The sequence below is a fragment of the Lipotes vexillifer genome, unplaced genomic scaffold (genome assembly GCF_000442215.2).
Source record: "Lipotes vexillifer unplaced genomic scaffold, Lipotes_vexillifer_v1.1 scaffold853, whole genome shotgun sequence".
Classification (NCBI taxonomy): domain Eukaryota; kingdom Metazoa; phylum Chordata; class Mammalia; order Artiodactyla; family Lipotidae; genus Lipotes; species Lipotes vexillifer.
The window spans coordinates 700,025-713,957 of NW_006792734.1; the positions used below are offsets into that span (position 1 = coordinate 700,025).

Sequence of the window (13,933 nt, forward strand, 5' to 3'; positions counted from 1 at the left end):
CCAAGTTTTTCCAAGGTATTCAATGAACTGCAAGCAAGTTGTTTCAATTACTGCAGTGAATTACTGAAAATGGTATGGCCTTTTACTAATGAGGAGATCAACTGCATAATTATAATTACGAGTGAATCAACAACAGAATGCACGATGTCTAAAATCTCAGGCGAAACGAGGAGAAAAGCAAACGTGGTAGATAAGCAAAAAGCTAATGTTTTAAGCGAACAACAAAGTCTATACCAATAACGACCAAATACAAACATGTAGTTTGGGGGTCCTAAGCAATTAAAGATATGACCTAAAATGTCTTCTGGTTTAAAAACATTTCAACAAGCCAGTATTTTAGTATAAAATCAACAGAAATATAATTTGGCCCTTGTCTTGCCCTTCTTGAAAACTCAATTCAATAGCCGTTAGGTGGGGCTAAGCAAAGAAAGTGTGGGGATACAGTATGCCAGAGAGGACTCAGCTGGGTAAGGAGCATACCCTCAAATGAGAGTGACCCTGTGCAGGTTGTTGTTCCCAAGCAGCAGAAGGAGGGTATTTGCATAGGGAGACAGCCCAACAAAGGAAATGAGAGCCTGAGGACAGAGAGGAACTACAAAGTGGGAGTGCCACCTAGTGAGAGATGTTAGAGCCTGGCAGGTGGGAAATGGCAGCAGGGAAGGGATATTGGTCACATACAGGGGAACTGATTATGTAACTAAACCTGCTAAAAAATAAGTGGGAGCCAGATTTCTCACTGCAGACAAAGGGCTTATTTATATAAAAAGGGAGAGAGTTAGAACAAACCCTGTTATATTGAATTAGGACTGGAGATACCAACAGGTGCCCTAATGGTTTCAATACAAATAGATACATAAAGTAATACAGATGTAAATGTGTATATGTGTATATATACATGTATATTCCCTTATCTTGGTTTCTACAAACTATTCTCCACCAAAAAGAACTAGGGCAGTTTGCAGAAACTACTGATTTCAAGGCTAGTACAGAGAAACTACAAGAAGATGAACTCAGAACATCTCATCATGTTAGAAAGTAGAGAACAACTCAAAGATTGTTGGGAACATGTCAAAAGGATACAGAATCCAGGGCTTGGGTCAATTTGAGAAACTTGGGTCAATTTGAGAAAACAAATAATGATAGTAATGAATTATAACACATTGAATAAAATAGAGGCCTATATTGATATATTTTAAAATTTAAAGCCTGATGAGGAACAGAATATCTACATAGTCTCAAAGTACCCCCCCACACACACAAAAAAAACTATTACAAAGATAACATTACAGTAGAGAAGTCTAGCAGACACTACCTTACTCAAGTGATCAAAGTTAACATCACCAATAACGGGACAAATCAAAATCTTGTGCCACCTGAAAGGATGCAGTGAGAAGAACACAGCATCATTTATACAACATTCCTACAAAAGATGCATAACCTTGTGAGTAAACAAACCAACAATGAGGGACATTCTACAGAAATCTGTAATCTTCAATACAACCAAGGTCAAGAAGGTCAAAGTAAGACTGAGGGACTATTCCTAACTGAAGGAAACTGAAGAGTCATGACAACTAAAAGAGACCTGTGCTTCTGAACTGCATCTTTTTGCTGTAAAGAACATTACTGGGACAACTGTTAAAACAATGATATTTGAGAATTAAATGGAAGTATGCATCAATGCTCATTTCTTGATTTTGATGACTGTACTATGCTTATACAGGAGAAATGTCCTAATTGTGGGAATTACTCACTAAATTAATAATGGGTGATGGGGCATATGTTAGCAGCTTACTCTGAAACAGTTCAGGGGAAAAAATTGTTTGTATTATACTTGGAACTTCTCTATAAATTTGAGATTACTTTAAAATTAAAAAAAAAAGAAATAAAATCTGCTTTACTAAAACATGTTTGATAATGTGAATTAGCTCATAAGCAATTATCATATAGAGAAAGGATGTCAATATAATGCAGAAATCATGTTGGTTCAGCCCTAATTTTTCCTTTATTAGCTAATGCTTTTGGCCGAAAGCAAAGTACACTAACACAGCAGAACTTGGGCTGGCCACCTCAAGGAACACAGGACTGAAAATGACACCCATCTCCCCATTCTTCTTGGCTCATTTTGGCCATGTGCTATGACTTGAAAGTGTTTACTGCACCATTCTCTCTGATCTTTATGTATTTTGTATATGTCACCAAAGCCTCAACCCTTCTGTACCCTTCCTTTAAGCTATCCTCACCAATTTTTAAAGTTAAGTCCTATCTGTATTCTATATTATAGTGCTCATTTATTAGGAATTTAACTAGGCTAATATTGGGTTGGCCAAAAAGCTCATTCGGTAGTGAATAAGTTGTTCCACAAAGTTCTTCGTGAAAATGAAAAATGTGTCTTTTATCTTGACTTAAAACCAAACAAACTTTTTGGCCAAGCGAATATTTTTACTGAGATTTCAAAGTTCCAAAAATTATTCAAGTTACAAACTTACACGGTTTTTTAGGTTGGCCCTATCCCTATTTTTCCTATAATCCCTGCTATTTCTGGTGTATGATTTTGCTAACATAGGTATTTCAGCAACACCACTAGCTCCTTCATCAAGATGATCTGGATACACACCTAAATTTGTTCCTTCTCAAAACTCTGCTAAAAACTAGAGAACTTTTTTTTAAAGGCAATTACCCAGAGCCCTTAATGGACAAAGTTGTGATAATCTGAATATGAAAAAATAGTAATTACCGCAATTAATTGGGACCCACTGTATTTACCAAAAATCCATGAGTGTATAATGATATCCCAAAAAACTTGTATCTGTCCCCACTTAAGGTAGCTAATAAATCAACCAAATGTGGTAATTAAAAGCAAAAAATTAAGCATTTTATTAAACTAACTAAATAGCTCCGTTGATGAAGAAAACCTGTATTTCACACAGGAATGCAGACGGGAATGACAGAATTAGAAAATCATTTTGCAATTCCTAATGAAATTACAAATTCAGTTATAAAACTATTAGATGGATGGTTGATGGAGCATAGATCTTATAGGGTCAAAGTAACACAAGGTAGATTTTGTTACACAAAATAACAGAGTAGACTGGGAACAAGAAAGGAAATGTAACATGACAATGGAGGGATCATATTGTCATCTCCCTAATCCAATGTGTCTGCTTCATGTTCACACAGAACATTTTCGCATTAACAGTGGCTGGATAACAATATTGTATGTCTCCTGTTGCAGCATGAAGTATACACATTATCTATGTTGCAATCTATGAGAAGGAATTCTATAGGAACAAATAGCCTAACCTTTTCAGCACGCCATTGTTATGAAAAAAAGGAACTGTTCTAGATGGAAAGACAAGGAACATAAGACCAGATGCAATACCCAGTCATCGAAGAGATCCTACTTTGTAAAACAGGTTGTAAAAGACATTTTTAGGACAACTGAAGACACATGAATATAGACTGGATTATAGACGATATTAAGAAATTACTATTAAGTGTAGAATGACATTATTTCTGTAATCTACTTTAAAAAACTTAAGCTTTTTTATTAAAAAAAATTAAGGCATTTATCCACAAGAATAGGGAGAACAGGAAAGAAAATAAGAGCAACAAAACTTGGGGAGCTGAAGAGTGGCTGGATGAATGGTAACTGAGTAGACCAAGGTAAAATCTAAGGAAATAATAAGAAAAATCTAAGAGTCCATCAATTTATATCACATAATATTCAAAGGACTCAAGGATTTATACCAGTTATCTTGGAAGTGGGGATGAAAGTAGGAGGACTGATTGTTTAAGAAGCAGTTAGATCGAAGGTGCCCTCCCCAACACTGCCATTAGTGGACTGCTCTCTACAAAGACACACAAATGACTAGAGGTTTATTCTCTGGGAAAGTAAAACGGAAAGTGACTGGATGGGGTTTACCTAAAAGGTGGAAGGCAGAGGATTAAATTAATGTATACACACCGAATGCTGCGATCCCCAGCAATTAGCTCCAAGCCAGGCCCTTATCCCTATGCAGGAGATTGGTGAGTCTTCTCTGGGGAATCTTAGCTGAAAAGACTCCAAAGACCCTAACTCTGGTTGTTCCTCAACAAATGGTCCACACTTTGCTGAAGCTCACAGTCAACAAAGTCCTAACTGTGTTCTCAGAGCTTCCAAAGAGGTTAGTCCTTAACTTGCAACCATAAGCAGATTACCAGAAAGCCAAGGAAAGCCCCTAATAAAATGGTTCTCAACATTGCCTATACACAGAAATCGTTTAGAAAGCTTTTAAAAATATTGATGCCTGGGTCCCAACTCCATTCAATTGTTCTGGGGTGGGACCTAAGCACTGGGATTTTTTAAAGCTTCTTGTGTTATCCTTATGTGCAGTCAAGATTAAGAACCACAACTCTAACACTGCATATATGAAAAAAAAACAGGTTTATATGTACAAACATTCAGCAAACAAAAAGGATCTCTTGGAAATTAAGTATGTGCTAGCAGAACTGAAATATTCAATAGAAGGTTTGGAAGACTAACTGATAAAATCTCCCAGAATGCAGAACAAAAAACACAAAAAATAAGAAAATCATAAGACCAGTCCAGAAATTCCAGAAAAAGAAAACAAAGAAATTGGAGAGGAGGAATACTAAAGACTGGTAACAAGAAAGACTCCAACAACAACTCTGGAAACAAGAAAAACACTGCCATTAAAATTTTTAAGAATCATCATTTCCAACCTAAAAATTCCACACTCAACCAAACTATCAAACAAATGTGAGGATAGAATACAAACATTTTCAGACATGTACAGATTCACAAATGTCACATTTTTAGGAAGCTAGTGGGGGCAAGTGGTGAGTTCCATTTCTTAAGACTCACTCATGGCCTTGCTCAAAAGAGTCTGTAAACTCACTGGGTAGCTAAAGCCAGACTACAACCCAAGACTCTATATTTAGCTTATCTTCTCCAGGGAGATTTCCACTAAAATATGAGCTTTCCTTTTTTGCTTTTCACCCAGTTTTAATTTTAAATACCTTTCACATTCACTGTTTTATTAGAATAATAAAATATTTGGGGAAAAATACTTGCATCAGAATACCTGGGACACCTATTGAAATAATGGATTAAACATAAATATATATATTAAATATATATTAAACATATATATAAAATGATAAGTAAAGAGAAATAAGCAACAGAATTGAATCTACAATTTAAAAATAAAACCCATTTCAATTACAAAAAAAATTATCCTCCATAATAAAGAAAGTTTTAATAATCATGCAATGTTGCAACTAAAATTAGAAACTTTGTCAATGTATCACTTGGTATTACAATATTGTTTACTAACCTCTGATTCATCACCCTTCTCTCTATAAGCAGTAGCAATACTGGTCTGAACAGCCTTAATCCATGCCTGGCGCAGCTTTTCAGAATCTGCCTGAAGCATACAACTTCTAAAAGGAAATAACATTGTTTTCTCAGATACTAAATTAAACCAAAAAATAAGAAGGTTTACTTTTTTGTCCACTTTGCTATTTAATAATTTTCTAACAAAAACTAATTTCTGTTGAAAGGTTTTATTTCACCTATCTTTACGACAGGGTATGTTCATAAAGAAATCAAGGAACCAATGAAATAAATTACCTACTGAAAACAAATCACCCATTCCTGTATATTAAAAAAAAAAAAACTTTAAATTTGCCACATAAAATAACATTAATTTTTTCCATTGGGTAGATATATGAAATGATAGTTATCAAAGAAATTTATCTGATATATGACTTCAGTTCATTACCATGACACTTAATATGTTTTCACATGGCCACATCAATCATCTTTATAGAATTTAAAGAATACGATACTGGGTAGAAGTTACATAAATATCTGACTTAATACATGTAATCATTAATTATTAAATTTACTTTTAGAGCACTTTTTCCCTCTTTAGCTCATATAATCACAACTGCAACACAGATCTCTCTGTATTCTGGAAAATTCTTTAAGACAAGCTATGGAAACATAAAAGCAACTCTCAAATTCTTTAGAACCACTCACTTTGTTGGAGAGACCACCTCAAAGCAGAATCGTCGTTCTATGTCCTCACAATGTTTCACTGTACAGAGCCTTAGATCTTCTACCACCACAGTGGGATTATCCTACAGTAAGGAAACAAAACTCCCATATTTATCAACCTAGGTTTTAAATACCAACTACCAATAAAAACATACTTAAAAACAGTACTTGGAATAAATGGTCTAATTTTAAAGGTTTATATTTTACCTTATTTTAGATTAGAAATAGGAGTTATCAACATAGATATAACTAATAAAGGTAATTCTGCCCTGTTAATAATTTTATCTGCCTCATAAAAGTGCTGTATAAGAATTAAATGAAATAGTTTATATAAACTTAGTCCAACACTTGGTAGTTAATTAGCAAGTGCTCAATAAATGTTAGCTTTCTGTTCATTTTCTTCTATTTTCTTCCATATCGATTTCTCTCCTGATCCTTACTCACATATAATAAAAGCTACTTTCCTCCAAAAAAAGAAGCCTTTCAGGAGTCAAGTTTAAATAACTGAAAGAAAAATAAGAAGCCTATACGTGCTTCGTAAAATACCTAAGAAAATGAGAAATTTTAAATCATTTTTTTAGTACTTAATAAAAAAACTCAAAACCAAGCTTATCAGAGTAGAAATAACCATGGACTAATTAGTTAGAATAAAGAACTTGTATGGAAAAAACCTGCTACCATAGAATAGCAAGTAAAATTTCACATTGTGTCATCTCAAGAGTAAAGTGGATATTTGAAATTTACAGGTGAATACATCATTCATAAAGGCTAACTAGGTAAAAATCAAGTCATCAATTAACTAATAGTTCTTTTTCTCTAATTATCTTTAACATTCTCAAGTCACATATAATCTCATTATGCCTTTCCATTAAATAAAAATACCTCACTCTTAAAATCAGGTTCAGGAAAACAAACATGTAAAAACAATGTTAACAAATTTAAAAGTTTCTATTTAAATTAATTCAAGCTTACACTTTAATGTAATTATTAACCTTTCTCCATTACCACTTTTGGCCCTAAGGTGATATTTCTTAAAAGGCACCCTTTCCTTCAGCATCAAAACAGTACTAGGGAATTCCTGTCTCACAGCTGGACAAAGAAACACGTGAAGGAATAAAAGTAATAATCCTGGGACACAGAAAAATCCATCTCAAAGCTAGGAACTAAGAATTCAGGACACAATGTTGACACTTTCCACTTCTGAGTCCTCTTATACATACACAAACATAAAACTAATAAGCAGTAATCTTGCACACATGCATATTTATGGACTTCAATGCTTTACCAAAAGGAACAGTTAAAAAACTTAAACCGGGGACTCAATGAGTTTTCACTTAATTAACAAAACACCTACCTTAAACTTTTTCTGGTAAACCAACTGATTATTCTGTATTGAAAACCAGCGTCTAAATAAATACAAAATAGATTACGTTTTCACAAACATAATTTATTTCAGTTGTTGTTAGAAAAGAAATATTGGGGAAAGCACTAGAAAATCAGTTTATGGTAATTATGTTTTTAGAAGTGCATTGTTTTGTTTTGCTTTATATAAACTGATGTCAATGAGATAACTACTGAAAGTAAAAAAACAATTTCAGGCAATTTTAAAACCAGAGATTAGGAAAATAAGATTACTATATTTTGATTCATTTTTATGTCAGAAATTTATATCCTAACAAAAGTTGTCATCCTTTATGTCATTACCAAATAGTAATTGTTTTAAAATAAAAATTTAGCTTTTTGAGCTTCCTCAAAAATAACTAAATCTTTCCCCCAAAATAATTTGCTTTTGTTATAAAGTAGAAATAAAATTATATTATAAATAAGACTTCATTTGTATACAATAAAAGACTGAAATAAATGGTGCTTCGTTTTCAACCTTTCTGAAGCTAATTCAGCGTCTGATTTGTTAAGCAAAACAGAAAATTGTATCATCCTTTTAGAACTGACATCACAGGAGATAGGTGCCAATTCACTTGGGCTTACTTTCATGTAAAATACTTCTAAGCAGAATAATCAAAGTTATGACTAAAAATGAGTCACCCAACTATTGTTCTGCTCATTACTATACATTAATTGGCAAACACTTTACTTGCAATCTTCTTTAGAAGAAAAAACTAAGCTACATATGGCATATTTACTAATTCTAATTTATTAAAACAGTAAAAGGACCTAAAGACTTACAAAAAAAAACTCACAGCCAAAAGCCATTCATAAAAGGAAGCAAAAACTCTCATCAAGCATGAAAGGTAAAACAATATTTGAGTCATTATTTTAAAATTAGTTTCATGTGAGATGATTTCTATCGTAAACATTAGTTATTAATCTATTAGCAGATAGAGATTCTACCTTTTCATTGATACTAATACAAAGCACTAAAAATTGTATTTTGACATATTTAGAATTTCTATTTTAAAAAATTAAGTTAATTCTCCAAAGCTGAGAAAATGATTAGATGATTTTCTATTTTTAAGCTAGACAGATTGTTAGGTTTTCCTGCTATTTAAAAAGGTATCACCGTTACCATTAAAATTGAGACTGTTAAATAAGCATCTAGATAAAACCAAGTGGGTTGCCTCTAAATGCAAATCATCAAGAGGTGAGCTAGAAAAGGAAGAACTTCTGGGTCTCTTTGCTTTGGAACACATGGTTGGTTAGAAATGTTAAAGGAAATACCTCCAAACAAACAAAATGGTGCAGCCCTGCCACATGGGATGACATGCAATGGAAACAATCTCTGATATTGATTAAAGTGCTTTTTAAAAAAATCATTTGAAGTAGCGTACACCATATTAATAAAAATTCTTATATTTTATATATAGTAATATTATATAATTTGATGAAAAACTACAATGAATTTTATTGCACAATGGAAAAACATCCATGTAAACTTTTCATGCTTCTGAGGTCTTCAAAAAATAAATTTCTTTTGACCTGCTGAATCTTAGAATAGCCTCTGAACATAAATAACAAAATACTAGATAAAAACTTACAATTTTTTTGTTAGAGACAATTTCCTCTGATTATTAACTTTATAGATCATTTATATTTCTGAAATTCAGTTCCCCTACCATCTATCTGCTTCTGGGTAACTTTCTCACATCATTAGTTTTTGTATACACTATAAATTCAAGACACTACAAATTCATCGTAATTTGACATCTGCTAAGGAAAAAAAACCCCACAACATATCCTAGGTAGAAAAATATTTTAATTACTAAGATCAGTATGTCTTATGATACTATCTCCCTTCCTCTGCCATTAAAAGAAGAAAAAAGAACTAACTTTACTCATTTACATTGATGAAGACCTTAATCAGGTAAGTAAAATAAAATATAATTTTAAATTGCTCCTGTAGGATAATCCTAGTTATTATTAACAATCTTAATAAAAGGAAAAATGAGACAGTTCATAGTCTATGCGATATGCAAAAATATTTAATATTTTTCAAGTTCATGCTACCTGCAATTTGAAGATTCTTTAAAAGGTAATTAAATAATAAAAAAGACAAATGTTGGAAAGCACTGTGCTGACAACTACACTATATTCTGCAAGATTCACAAACTGACCACAAAGCCAAAATATAAAACAGTTTTTAAAAAGGAAAATTTCTTGGTTTTAAGAAAACTAAGACACCACTTTATATCTATCTCAAACTGAGATAACATAATAAAGATTTTAGACCAAAATATTACATTCATAAACAAATATTATTAATTTTTAAATACCAATGAGAGCCATAGGATGACAGAATTTTGGTGGGGAGGGAATACATTAAAAAAGAAATCAAGTATCTTTTACAATTTTTGAGCACTAGTCCCAGAACTCAAAATCAAGAACATTGGTAAAAGTCATACTTCTAAATCTGTAGAAGCTTTATCACTAAAACTATACAGATGATGGATTCATGCACACATTTGGCACACAGGTGCCAAAAAGGTGAACATTTAACAAAATTAAAAGCTTGAACATGTATATGTTCCTTTATCTAAAATTCAATTTAGTTTTTCACAAGGAAAAAGATCAAAATGGTAAAACAAACAAAAGCTAGGAACTGACAATGTTTCCTTTAAACATAATTAATAAGGTGATTACCAAAGGGGCTAATTCCTAATTACTGTTTAAAAAATTTAAAAAGCATTTACTAGCTTATTTCCCTTGAAAAATACAGACACACATATATATAAAGGTATTCGTATTACTCAATCTATATCTTCTTTGGATAACTATACACATATCAAACGTTCTTTTCCAGATTAAAACAAATTGAGGAGATAAGCAATGAAAAGGTATAATTCCATTCCTCAAATAAGAAGTTTACACTTTCTTCCCAATTTAAAACATGAGACTTTATATCCATTGCAAGTAATCCAATTGAAATGCAGGTTAATTATGAGCTTTCTCGTGCCAAAGAGGAAACTGGAGTAAGGTAAGGGTGAGGGGAAGGAAGCCATTTGGTACCTGATATGATCGGGCTTTTTCCTGTCATGTGAAAAAATGGGGCAGGATTAAAACATAAGGGAAAGGTGGTAAAAGAATGAAAACGCAAATGTGCAAAATAAGCAAAAGACTAGCATGATATGAAAATAAAGCAAGAATTAAAGGAACCAGCTTAAGCTCATAACCTAACAAAAGAGTCAAAAGTATCTGTTGTATTTTGCTCACATATTATACATACATGCATTTATACAGTTAATTCCAATTCTTAGGGATCTGAAATGCTAATATTTCAGAAATATTCAAAAATTTCTTCAAAGCATTATGGTATAGAAGGTTCTGGTAGGACTTAGCACACTCTGCTATTATTTTCTGTCTCTATGGTCATAGCTGTAAAATATAAATAGTACCTTTCCTCACCTTAAAAATTTAAGGGAAATAATCACTATAGTTTTATATATATATATATATATATATATATATATATATATATATACACATATGTGTGTGTATATATATATATATATAAACCTGAAACAAATGAGAACTTTCCATAAGGAAAAGTTCCTCCCATCTGCTCACCCTCTTTTCGTCAAATGATAGTGGAGACTCTAAGGCCACACATAAGTAGAGTTTATCTTTAATCTATCTATACACTTCTTATTTGTATCTGTACTAGATTAAGATACTATATAATACATTTTATGCTTTTAGCTATATTTTCTAATTCAACAAAGACTGAGCACAGCATGTAATTATTCAACTCCTTTATTCGTTTTAACACCTCACTACTAAATAATGTTAATATTTAATTATTTTCCTTGTTCCTTCATCTTTTCTAAATTTATCATTAAAAGCAAAAGAAATATACAGGTATTAGTAATCCATCTAGCACTGACTTGAGCTTGAAGTAAAGCTGACACACTGAGAAGATGGCCTGGTATGGAAAGACTATTTTGTAGATATCACATCATCAAAAAATGTATATTATAGACATATAAAAATCTTAAGAGACACCACAAACCAGAAATCTGAAGCCAACCAGAAACAAGCTCAACAATTCACATAAGACATAAAACGTTTCACTCCTTACAGTATTTCAATCATATCACACAAAATACCATCTCTTTGGTTAAATTTCAGATCATAGAATGATGCTTTCAAGATATACTTAGATTTTATGAAACACAGGGTTAGGTTTTAAAACTACCTGGGAATTCCTAGTCAAATTCACATTTCCCTCAGGAAGATCTTTTTAAAAAATTCCTTTTGAAAATATTGTATGCTTGTACTCCATACAACTATAGACAATGGCAAATTTGTCATCATATGATTGGCACCTTATAGTAACTACAAGAAAGTATGTTTCCTAAAACTAATCCACAAACAATTAAAAAAGAAACAAACAAATGTAAACAGTGGGCAGAAAAAAAATCTGTACATTTGAACAGTTGAATTCCTGGATTTTTAAAGTTAAGGCACAAATACAGAGTCTTTTATTCAGAGGCTCGTAGAATATATTAAATCAAGCTAGATAGAGAACTAACTAGAGAAGCAGGGCAGAGTCTGGAAGTCAAATACAGGTAAAGAGAAATTATTTGCACGTACTTCCTAACATTAGATTTTTGGTAACCACATAGAAAAAAATTTAGATACATTCCAAATTTTTAAAATTGAAAAGCAGAAGAGAATTCTAAATAACATTTAATAGATAACTCTTGCTTTCTTCTCCCTTTTATAGCTACTGACCTATAACCTAGAAAATACTTAAGACTTCTGTTGCAAGGTTTTTTTTTTTTTGCGGTACGCGGGCCTCTCGCTGTTGTGGCCTCTCCCATTGTGGAGCACAGGCTCCGGACGCGCAGGCTCAGTGGCCATGGCCCACGGACCCAGCCGCTCCGCGGCATGTGGGATCCTCCCAGACCGGGGCACAAACCCGCGTCCCCTGCATCGGCAGGCAGACTCTCAACCACTGCGCCACCAGGGAAGCCCTGTTGCAAGGTTTTGACTTTTGTTTTTGTTTTTGAAAAGGGATTTGTATGTTTATATGCTATATTCCTTAGAAGTCTGCCTTTAACTACTGTTGTCATCAAAATATTCTTTAAAGGTGTATGAAAATGAAACTAATTTTCTATGCATACTTTATTCCTAATAATGCAAATGGATTAGGAAGGTTTTTAAAAATATTTTTTAAGCTATTTTTTTTTTGTTGTTATTGAAGTTGTATTTTGTCTTATCAAAATACAGATTGTGGGCTTCCCTGGTGGCACAGTGGTTGAGAGTCCGCCTGCTGATGCAGGGGACACGGGTTTGTGCCCCGGTCTGGGAAGATCCCACATGCCGAGGAGCGGCTGGGCCCGTGAGCCATGGCCGCTGAGCCTGCGCGTCCGGAGCCTGTGCTCCGCAATGCGAGAGGCCACAACAGTGAGAGCCCCGCGTACCACAAAAAAAAAAAAAAAATTCAGATTGTTTGGAATTTCCATAGCAAGTTTTTTATTTATTTCTTTTTTTGACATTTCCTTTATGTTTTATTTTATTTTTTTTGGCCTCATGTAATGTGGTATCTTAATTCCCCGACCAGGGATCGAACCCGCCCGCCCCTGCACTGGAAGCACGGAGTCTTAATTCTGGGTTGATCCACTGTCTTCTTTTTTTTTTTTGATCCACTGTCTTCTGACCTTGGTCGTCTCTTGACTATCTGCCATAGCAAGTTTTTTAAAGAGCCAGGTTTTGAGCCTCAATTTTGTCACAAACCAGCTGTGTGACCCTGAATGAGCAACCATCTCCCTGCACTTCCATTTCTTTACTAAAAATTAGGGGGTTAATTACAATCTATGATTCTAATCAATAACTGTCATCCTACCACACAGAAATGGCATCTCCTTTAAAAAGTGGCAGTTCCAAAGTTATTGTCTTCCTTACTTGGCAAATGAAAGGTAACATATCTATAATTGAGAATTTAATAGTTATTCCCTACTTGATTTTAGTTATGTTTTAATGTCTATGCCAATTAATAAAATTCATGAAACATATAATAAAAAACCAAAAGGTCCATGCTTAAGTCAATTAATGTTCTTCCGTTGTCCTAAATGGGAATGCGATTTTCCACTAACACTTACTGTGCTTCATTTTGAAGTCTGAGACTGATTGGAGTAGTCCATGGAAGTTCATTTCATTTCTTCTTAACATAATGGTACAGTTTCTATGGATTTACTGTATTTTCACTGTATGAAACTTTAAGAAGGTTGTTTTGAAATCTGAAGGTTAAAATTCAATTCTATCATTACCTCATGAAACCATACTAGTTGAAAAATCTTTATTATAAAAATGTGACAACCACATGATTTTAATTTCCTACTCTGGCTATGGAAATTTGCCAGGAAACGCTTAAAAGATTATTGGCTTAACACAGAATTTTAATTTTTCTTTTTTACT

The 13,933-nt window shown here is 33.1% G+C and overlaps 1 protein-coding gene across 1 annotated transcript in view; it reads right to left on the reverse strand.

Moving 5' to 3' along the window:
* ACAP2 (ArfGAP with coiled-coil, ankyrin repeat and PH domains 2) overlaps nucleotides 1-13,933 on the reverse strand; it is a 161,100-nt gene that overhangs the window by 17,600 nt on the left and 129,567 nt on the right. The window contains exons 12-15 of the mRNA XM_007465849.1: nucleotides 10,523-10,543; nucleotides 7,416-7,467; nucleotides 6,044-6,144; nucleotides 5,337-5,442 (exon numbers count right to left, since the gene is read on the reverse strand). Of these exons, the coding sequence (XP_007465911.1) occupies nucleotides 5,337-5,442; nucleotides 6,044-6,144; nucleotides 7,416-7,467; nucleotides 10,523-10,543 (280 nt within the window). The remainder of the gene's footprint in view (nucleotides 1-5,336; nucleotides 5,443-6,043; nucleotides 6,145-7,415; nucleotides 7,468-10,522; nucleotides 10,544-13,933) is intronic.